The sequence below is a fragment of the Neolamprologus brichardi genome, chromosome 13 (assembly GCF_056152115.1).
Source record: "Neolamprologus brichardi isolate AB-2024 chromosome 13, ASM5615211v1, whole genome shotgun sequence".
Lineage (NCBI taxonomy): Eukaryota > Metazoa > Chordata > Actinopteri > Cichliformes > Cichlidae > Neolamprologus > Neolamprologus brichardi.
In genome coordinates this window covers 17,778,943-17,789,716 of record NC_142116.1, presented here as the reverse complement: position 1 = coordinate 17,789,716, position 10,774 = coordinate 17,778,943, and the positions used below count along the sequence as shown (strand labels likewise).

Here is a 10,774-nt window from a genome sequence, read left to right as displayed (position 1 = left end):
GGACCGGGCTGAAGTTTTATTGCGGCCGCTAGAGGAGGACGCAAAAACAAAAGCTGAGGAGTGTGGGGTGGACTCAAAGGGCAACTAGCCCCAATACACATTCTCAGTGGGGAGAAAAAAAGTGAGAGAGAGGGGGGAAAGAAAAATGCGCGCCGGGGCATGAGTCGAACGCTTCTCTCTGCTTAATTTTGACACCGTTCAACACATTTTATCCACTTGGAAACTCCAGGTTATCCCCCGACGTTATGGGCGTACCTACACGTTTTTTCATCACAAAGGAGTAAGGTGAGGGACGGGGTCACACAGCTCCATAAATACTTGGTGTGGCTGAGACTTCGGATGGACCCTGGAGGCGTAAATACTGCTGCTGGAGGAAGCTCGCACACAGGAGAGGAGCGGCGATTTTTCTGCAAGCTGATACCTCATTTGTAGAAGGGCAGACTGCTAAAAGCCTCCTCAGTTACCACCGTGAAAGTTGTGGTGCCTCTGGCTAATATGGAAAGTCTATGATTCCGTGTTGGCACAACTATAGCATAAATTGTTGCGCTTTTTTCTCTCCCTTCACTGAGTGCGATGTAGTTCATCTTCACATCTCAAAGTGAGCTGATTTGTCAAGATGACAGCGCTTACACCTTTGAACCGTGCCGTACTTGGACTTGCGTGGAGCTGTTTGAGTTTCCTGTCGTGCGTGCATTGCGTTTTAAGTGACAATCATGTGCACTCCAGTTTTATTTACAGGAGGTTGCGCAATCACGAGCGCAGGGAGATACAGAGAGAGATCCTCTCCATCCTGGGCTTGCCTCACCGTCCCAGGCCCTTCTCTCCCGGGAAGCAGGCGTCCTCCGCGCCGCTGTTCATGCTCGACCTGTACAACGCCATGGCCGTGGATGAGGAGGAGGGCGTGCAGGAGAGCGCAGGGAAGAGCTTTAGTGCCAAGGCTCAAGGGCACTCTAGGAAAAGTTACTACAACCCCCAGCATGCCGGCTACTCCCGTGTGGCACAGCCTTACCGAGCGGCCCCTCTCGTAGGCCACAGCCCCGCACTCACCACAGCGCAAGACACCAACTTTCTCAATGACGCCGACATGGTTATGAGTTTTGTCAATTTGGGTAAGTGTCATTAAGACGGGATCAATATCCACACGTGCTATAAATCAATATATACATTATGTGCAGGTGATTCTTGGTTATCACGGACACTGAAAGAAATTGACTTGTTCATCTTTCACTAGATTTCTATTTCCTCGACAGAGATAAGTGAGGGATTTTAAACTTTTTATTTCTCTTATTATAGATGACATTAAGGCAAATCTTAAAATACCAACATAAGCTGAACGAGCCTGCTTTTTGGGATGAAAAATATTAACACTTATTTCTGGAAAATAACCGGACACACGTGCAATATTTTTTTTAAGAAACCTGTGCTACCTCTCATACAAAAACTTGCCGAGGAGCAAATTCAAGATTTATAATTTTTGAAAAGACATTTGTGCATCTAAATGTAAAAAATTAAAGTTCGTCGTCAGACATCAGTCATTCTCAGAGTACCTAGGGGTTGCTACAGACTCCTGTTAAATATTTTGTATTTAACACAATCGAGCTGAACGTTTTGACCCATCAATTTGTGCTGCTTTCTACTTTTTTCTTAAGTCGCTTTTATGTATAATGATTGTGTTTGTTCGGTAGCTGCGACCCTTAACCCAGCAGTTCACAGCGACTTATCAGATGACTGTCTGACCTTGAGAAAATTGGCCTAAATTATTTCCTGTTGTTAAAAGAGGGTGATACTGACTGATACTCATATTTGAGGTTCTGTCACTAAGAGAAACCACAAGCCCCTTTCATAATATTTGTGCTATTTGTACCATTTATTATTCCATCATGAGATTAAAAATATTTGCAATGCCACTGAGAATATTAATCAAACTATTACACAGTCCTGCAGAACTGAATATTTAAAAACAAATCCCTGTAACATATCATTAACAAAGTTTCACAATTTTATTCTTTAAGGATTGTATTTTCCAAAATACAAAGTAAAACATGTTAAAGCGAATTTGTGGAGACTTGCTTGTAACATTATTCCCTCACCTTGGTCTCAGCCCATCTGTTTCCACTTACAGCTACACCAGGGCATGTACACTGTCAGGCTTGAAGGCTCTGCTCTCATTCTGGAGACTGTCAGTGGAGTGTTCAATGGGGCTCTGTCTTTATTACAGTACACTCACATATAGCTACTGACCTCAACTGTTTTAAAATGTCTATGTGGTATTTTATGCGGTTTAATATGCTTACTCTAGTATCAATAAGAAGCCAGCTATTCAAACATCCAAACACACAAGACAGCATAAAAAGGGGGTCTTTTATTAATGAAACATCAGTCATTTGATAATTTCATTACAGCCCAGTTAGAACCAGCTGAATAAAACTGATATCTTACATTTTTATTTAATAATTTGCTATTTCAAAGGTAAATGCTCTGTGTTCTCAGTGGCACTTCTGTTTCAGATTACCACCCGTGGCTAATATAATGGAACGCGCTCAGTGGGTAAAAGTCAGAGCTGACCTCTGACCTGTTTGTGCTAAGTAACGGCAGGCGTTCCCTCTCGATAAAATATCAGGGAAATGCACTGCATGATATCACCGTGGATGTCAGAACATCCGCTGACCTCAGCCACATGCCTTTTCTCTGCTACCAGGTGGAGGTGAGAGATGGCCGAGGTCACTTTGTCAGCATGTTCCTAATGTAGGTACACTGGAGCTCTTTGATGCTGAAATTGAGGATATATATATATATATAAAATCAGATATCCTCCACTTGTCTCCACATAGGTATAAAACAAATCTACCGATTAAGAAAAAAAAAGACAAGCCTTAAAAAGCAATCTTATATTATCTGTTATATTAGAAATATTTTACTTTCAAGCTTAAGGGTTAGCTACTTTTTATGAAGCCTAGCAGGGGTCAGAATGAGGTCAGAAAAGAGGTCAGAGTAGACACTCATGTGATGCTGAAGAATCCTGTCTGCTCTTTTTCTTACTTGAGGAGCAGACGAAAGTGTCTTTAATTGAAATCAGCCTGTTTTTCTTAACTGACAGCCCATTCATCATGGCCAGAGAATGCAGTTAGGCACACAGTAGAGGGCCTGTCTGGGAACTGCTACCTGTATTGAGTTGACTGATTTAATGAACTGGAAAGTGCTTTTGTTGGTAGTCAAAATGTTTGGATTGGACCTTGAATGCAAAAGAAGATGTGATAAATTACACTTTTTTCCTGCGCATTGATGCTAGCATATTTTTTCCTTTAAACAGCTTAAGAAGCAGTTTAGGAGGTGAACTCATACATTTATACATATATATATATATTTTTATCAACTTTTCTTCCCGGTAGAAATCAACTTTGTCATAAAGTATTTTCTTTTCCAGTGGAGAAAGATAAAGATTTTTCTCACCAACGAAGACACTACAAGGAGTTCCGTTTTGATCTGACTCAAATACCGGACGGGGAGGCAGTGACTGCAGCTGAGTTTAGGATCTATAAGGACCGTAGTCATGCCCGCTACGACAATATTACCCTGAAGGTGACCATATATCAAGTCATCAAAGAGTATCAAAACAAGTAAGTGCCAGACCAACCGCAACTATGTATTAAATGTGCATATTAAATGTGATTGTACCTCTGTGCATTCGCCCAAGTCCTGAACTGTTTAACTGGGTAATCTCTAAATAATTTCTGATATTTTTATTACATAACGATAGCTTAAACTGTCCAGTAACTAAAATGCTTTACCTCAACCAGTTGGTGTTTACTGCTTTAGTAAACTCATGAAAGTGTTCTTTTTACTAATGCGGTCACTTGCATTTAACTAAAATGTCCCAGCACTTTTTGGATTACAGTTTAAAGGACTTACTGCTTCATTTTATGGGCATAAAATGATTGTAGATAAACAAGGGGGGAAAATGAGTCATAAAGTGAGTCAGTCTTTTTAAAAAAAGAACAAAGACAAAGGACCTATGTTAAGTTTGTTCTCAGTTATTTAAAGGTTTAGTGAAATGTAAGACAGGCTGGAAGCTTCTTCCTTGTAGTGAAAAAGCAGAATGAAGTAGCTGCTACTGCAAAAAGTGAGAACTATTTAAAACTATTTGCATCTCGATTTGTATCTTATTTCATAATGGCCATTGTCTGTCGGGGGTTGAAACTTTCCACTTGCAAAGCACATCCTCCCATCTCAAACTCTGCTCTCCTTCATTCGCACCATGTCTGCCTTACAAATATAGTTCACGGATAAAGAGAACTCCATTAGCAAGTTGGCCACTTATGAAGCTTGGAAGGTCCGTCAGTTATCACTCGTCTTGTGTTGCCTGCCAAGCTGGCTGTGTCCCAGATGAAACCACGAGGGCCCGTATCGGGGGGCGGGGGGTTGGAGGCTCCCTAGGGTGCTCCCGTGGTCACTGTTATGCCCGCCACCTGCCTGTCTTAACAATATTCCGGAAGTTTAAAGCAAGACATAGCTGAATACACAAGGGTGCACTTAAAAGTGGGCCCACATTTGCTTGCCAAAAATGTGTGTGGGTGATTGAAGGGAAGATATGGCCCTCCGGGGCTTTGAAAAGGTCCAAGTCAATGGACTCTACCATCTTAAAGGGGAAGAATGCTCAGTTCATGTTTTCACACATGCTTTGTGAGCACTAATTCATGTATTTGAATTAGTGCTCACAAACAGGCACGAGTCTTTCACAGTGACTGAAATCTTAGAGAACAGTTTTCTTGATTTTTCATAAAAGCTTAAATGCAGTTACAGTATGAGTAGGCCAAACAGATTCTTTTGTGTTTGCCTCTAGCACGTTAGGCAGAATGCTGCTTATGGACACAGACGAGTTTCAGCCTGTGCCCTTAATGTTGTTTTATATACTACACAAGTTGCTGACCCCCTTTTAAACCATATCCTCTTCACCTTGTACGTTGGAAGCGGGTGAAGTTGTGCCACAAACCTCTACTAAGTTTCTACAAAATGCTGATTATATAAATACTCATGATTGCCAGTGGTTCTCATTTGGCCCATTCAACAAAATCAGTTTAGCACAGATTGAACAGGTTGTGGTCTCTGTAGCAAATTAAAAGCCATTTTGTTTGGGTTTTTTAGGGGTTTTATGAGACTGACATTAATATAATAGTGGGATTTGATTAAAGAAAATCAAATCCCACTAAAAAAATTGTTTCCTGTCCACATGTTCTGCCATTTACTTAAAATAATAAAAGTTAAGTAAAAGCAATGGCCAGTGATAGAGAAAATGTGTTAAATGGTGCATGAGAATAACACTGTATATAAGATGCTGGTATTTTGGAAGTCTGTGGAGTCTGTAACCAGAATACACTTTATGTATGTATTTGAGGACTAATAAGTTCTTTGAACTTTAAGTTGTTTTTTTAAAATTTATAACATTAGCACAAATTATTTTGCTATTTTAAACTTGCAGGGTTTATGTTTACTTGCTAGTGTCTTCACTGAGTTAATGAAACACAGAAACAATGTGAAAATGCTCTACTTTGTATCCATACAGGTTGTCAAATGTATACTTAAAGTCAGAGTACTTGTAGTTTCAAACAACTACACACCTATCTCAGAGTCACACCTGCTCTGGTACTGAACTTTACTGCTGAACATGAATTCCTAATGGAAAATATTAACTTGTGAACATAGTTTGTTAAACACAGAGCAGTCTGAACAGTTACCACTCAGCTTTGGTGTTCAGTCACATTCTTTGTGGAGCAGTACATCTAGTGACCCCAGATTAAAATGTAGGATAAACATTTGCACTCTTGGATACAGCTAAAAACCTGTACCTACTCAGGCTAAATTATCACAGGAAATAAGCTAAAAGCTACAAAAGTCAAAAAGGAAGTTTAGAAGTATGTCATGCATAAAGATTATGCTTGCTTTTTATTACACCTGCAATAAAGACATAAATGGTTCCTGAAGGACTGACGGAAAATCTTGGTTGTCTCTGACCAGCATCAGGCAACCACAAAAACGTAACAGGCTCTGCTTTATCTGATCTGCAACTTGAAAGGAATCCAATGCAAATTAGGAAGTAGGGCTTTTTTTTCAACGTTGAGTTGATTGAGGCCTTATGTCAAGCTTATGTTAAAAAACAGCAAAAGAAAAACAGCTGATCTGCATGATTCATAGCTCCTGAAAGTTCTGAAGTACTGGCAAACCCTGTGCCCCACGACTCTGCTATTTATTACTAGCGAAAGGTTTTTCCAACAAAAGCACCGCTTTCTTTTCAGGTCCAGCACACAGTAATGAGTTTAACACTCTTACAGACCAAATCAGCACATTTCAGTACTAAGATAAATGTTTGATTTCTTAATTATTTTTTAGTTTTTATTCATTATCAGGAAAAGCATAAAAACATAACAAATCAGACAAACAAGAGAAAAAAAAACAACCCCAAAAGAAATCACACAAATTAAAGTCATTATATATCTTTGCAAATACACATATGGAAAAAAAAGAATGAAAATGTTTGATTTCTAAAGGAGGGAGGGAAGAGTTGCCACAGAGTTTGGAATAAAGTACTCAGTCGTGATAAGATTCAGTCTACATGTTCTAGAAAATAATGCCAAGTACATGTGCACTCACCAGCCACTTTATTTTCTCAGACATTTTGGTCCATATTGATATGATTACACAGGTGATGCAGATTTGTCAGCTGAACATCTATGATGCCAATCTTTCATTCCATCGCATCCCAGAGGTGCCCTGTTGGATTAAGATCTGGTGTCTCTGAAGGCCATTTGAGTACAGTGAACTCATTGTCATGTTCAAGAAACAAGTTTTAAACAGTCTGAGCTCTGTGACATGGTCCTTTATCCTGTTGAAAGCAGCTATCAGAAGATTCAATTCAATTAGGTTCAATTCAATTTAATTCAGGTTTAGTGCCAAATCACATCGACAGTCACCCCAGGGTGCTTTATGCCAGGGTAAATATCCTACAGCAAAATCAGACAATCTCCTATAAGCAAGCACTTTGTGAGGGTGGGAATAAAAAACTCCTTTTTCATAGGAAGAAACTGAAGAAACTGTCATGACCAGTTGGAGGGTAAGGGGAAAGAGAGTATAGACAGAAAGCTGGATACATTGAGGTCATAAAGGGATGGTCAGCAACAATATTCAGGTAGGCTGCAGATACTAGGCGGGATGGATCCATTATTTCATGTTGTTTAGGCCAAATTCTGACCTTACCTAATATTTTCACAATTTTCTGTTGTCCAATTTTTGTGCACGCAGACAAGTTCTTTTGGTTAGCTTGGTTTTAAGAAATGGTTATTTGAGTTGCGTTTGCGTTTATGGCCATTCTTCTCTGATCTCAGTCGCTTTTCTTCCCCATTCTGAATCGGTTTGAATTTCAGCAGGTTGTCTTTACCATGATTGAATTCTCTCAGTTGCTGCCACGTGAATGTCTGATTAGACAGTTGTGTTAACAAGCAGCTGAATGGATGTGCCTAACAAAGTAGCCAGTGATATATGCACCAGCTGTTTTTGCTCATTTTAACTGTAGCTTATTTAGTGCAGATGTTTATGACATTGTTTTCATTGACTTTTTAGAGATGCAGAGACGTTCTTACTTGACTCCAAAAAGGTCCAGGCATCTGATGGAGGCTGGCTAGTGTTTGACATAACAGCTACCAGTAACCATTGGGTGATGAATCCACAGCAGAACCTGGGCCTGCAACTCTGTGTGGAAACTGTAGATGGCAAGTGGAGTTCAGTTTTTCTTTCCATTCCTTTTTTTTTCTCTTGTAATCACTTTAGATTTATTTTAAACTCCTAACCTTTTAAAAGGTCAACTTCACCTTTCAAGACAATCCACAATATCTGCATTTGATTTTACAAAAATGTTTTATGTGACATCAGGTCAAATGTCTGGCAGTGTTTGGATTATGATTATTTATCACCAATTCCCACCAATTAATTGCCATAAATCAAAAAAAATTAAGATGAGCTGACCTGGTTTTTGTATTTGTGCTTACTCTGAAAGCAGTCATAAATTTCTAAAACTACCCACTGACTTTAAATGTTGCAAAAGTTTTATTTACCTTTTTATTTTTTTAAAGGACGAAGTATAAACATAAAATCTGCCGGAATCATCGGGAGGAACGGGCCCCAGTCCAAACAGCCATTCCTGGTTGCTTTCTTCAAGGCCAGCGGGGTGTTGCTTCGCTCAGTCAGAGCTGCTGGTGGGAAAAAAAAGAACCACAATCGCAATAAATTGAATAATCAACAACAATCCTCAAAGGCACCAAAAACTGGAGGTAAGTGGGCTTAAAATGCAGCTTAGATGCTAAAATATGTTTTTGTGAATACTTTCTTTTACCCTACACAGAGTCTTTTAATAATCCGTTTCACTACATCCTTTGTTCCTGTTGCTGACCTGTTCAGCAGACTGTCTGTCCGTGCTTGTCAGATTAAAAATTATTGGTCTGTATTTCCAGAATCACTTGGCAGCACTCGCCAGAGGATGACGTTTTTAAAAAAAAATATTTTATTACCTTACATGTTCCTTTCTTTATGGTTTTAACCTCAAAACGAACCTTACATTTTATCCCTGTTACTGGCAAGATTCCTAATTAGTGAGTCAGTATTGTTAGTTTTATGTTTGTCTTTGGTTTCATATTGTGAAATGTGAGCTTGACAGCCACAAGGAGGCAGTTGTAATCATAGTTCTGCTGTTCTTTGTTCTTCTTCTCAAAGTATTTTCTTGATTTCTTTCTTTGGAAAGAAATTTGTTTATAAGTGGCTACACATGTCATTGTTCATTTCGATAAATAATCCAGCACATTGATTAATGCTTATTATCCACCAATTACCTTTATAAATGAAAGGAATTTTACTTCAACTTGTATTAATAATTCTCTGAAACATCCGTTAACTCCAAAAGCAATACATTCATAATAGCATGTTGTAGTAAGTCAAAAAAATTATTTCTTGTCATAAAAAAGTACTATTATTTTTCAGATTATAACACCAGTGAACAGAAGCAAGCCTGTAAGAAGCACGAGCTTTATGTCAGCTTTCGGGACTTGGGTTGGCAGGTAAAACACAAATATTCGACATCTCTTACAATGAAAAAATTGTTAGGTAATCACACAAAAATTACTCATTTAGTCAAATTATGAGATTATCAATCAGGTATACTAAATGTCTTCTTTTTCTAAAGGATTGGATCATTGCACCGGAGGGCTATGCTGCTTTTTACTGTGATGGCGAGTGCTCTTTTCCACTCAACGCACACATGAATGCAACAAATCATGCTATTGTGCAAACTCTGGTAAGCATTCTTTAGAGTGTATCCCGCATGCGCGTTGCAGTAAAGTCTGGCTTTAAGCTAATAACGTTCTTACCATTTGTAACTCTCTGCTGTTGCACCTCTTTAAACTCTACTTTATGCTCTCATTTATAGGTCCACTTAATGTTTCCTGACAATGTGCCAAAACCATGCTGCGCCCCAACCAAGCTCAACGCAATATCAGTACTTTACTTTGATGACAGCTCAAATGTTATCCTGAAGAAATATAGAAATATGGTAGTTAGGTCTTGCGGGTGCCATTAACAGGCGAGGCCAATTTTAATTTATGCAGTCTGGCATGGGAATTGCTGGAGGTGTGATGTCATGTTCAGTATTATGTATATAGAGTTTTATTAATTTATTTTCCTTTTTTAAAAAAAATAGCACTGAATATTTTGATATTTAAATGATTAGGACAAAATACTAATTTTACTTTACAACAGTTATCATTTAACTTCTGTGTCCGTTGGCATATACTTTGTATTGGTTAGGACTGTATATCTTTTATGAGAAAACTGTTCACTGGAGTCACTATGATCGCTTCCTCTTCTGTTGTTTTCTTTTCTTCTTTTTTTTCTATACATAGTGTGTTACAAACGCTATAAACACTGTATTTCAATGTTCATTTCTTAATGAGTTCATTCCCAGTTCAGAACGGTAATCGTTCATGACAGACGCATACAGAATAATGTCCCGCGATACTGTAACACAAGCACATTTTATTAACAAGGGGGATCTCCATATTATGCTATTAACACTAACGTCTCAACTTCAACAGGCTCTTGGAAATATTTCAAATTAAATCGGATCACAGGATTAAAATAACACACTGAGCGTCTCTAATATAAACCAAACTGCCCAAAGCTGTTTTCAAGCTGTCACCGTCTTTCAGCGTTGATACTGTTTCACCTTTTCCAAGCCAGTTTTTTTTTCTCTGGTGTTCTCAGAAAGGGAATATGTCAGTCTGGAATGAAACGCTTATAATGTTGAGTGTTCGCTTATTTTTTTAACAATGTTTATCTCTTACATAAACACTGTTTCTCATTTCTCTGTGGACTTTGTCATAGTTACATCTTTGCGCCGCACATATTCGATCTCATGTTTGGAAAGTAGTGTATCTTAACGTAGAGTGCTGTGTATTTAATAAATGTACCACTTGAAAGCTCTTATCTTTGCTCGGCTTTTATTGACTTCGCAGCTTTTCTTTCTTCATTTATCACACACAGCTATAAATCTGTAAGAAGAAAAAAAAATCCGTGGTGAAATAAATGCATTATTTATTTATTTTTTATTTTTTAGGTATTTCTGTTTGGAATTCTGTGGATCTTTTACTCACTGCTGCCAAAGTACCGTCTCAGATTTATCAATGTTTGACAAGTATGATATAAACTAGAAGTACACCCACAGAGCCTGATGACATGC

The 10,774-nt window shown here is 38.5% G+C and overlaps 1 protein-coding gene across 1 annotated transcript; it reads left to right on the top strand.

The window, feature by feature from the left end:
* Positions 1–77: 77 nt before the first annotated feature.
* Positions 78–10,510, top strand: bmp5 (bone morphogenetic protein 5). Its single transcript, XM_006800742.3, has 7 exons — positions 78–1,109; positions 3,425–3,617; positions 7,612–7,760; positions 8,121–8,318; positions 9,022–9,098; positions 9,224–9,334; positions 9,467–10,510. Exons 1-7 carry the CDS (start codon positions 617–619, stop codon positions 9,614–9,616), a joined length of 1,371 nt encoding a protein of 456 aa, XP_006800805.1. The 5' UTR covers positions 78–616; the 3' UTR covers positions 9,617–10,510.
* The last annotated feature ends 264 nt before the right edge of the window (positions 10,511–10,774 follow it).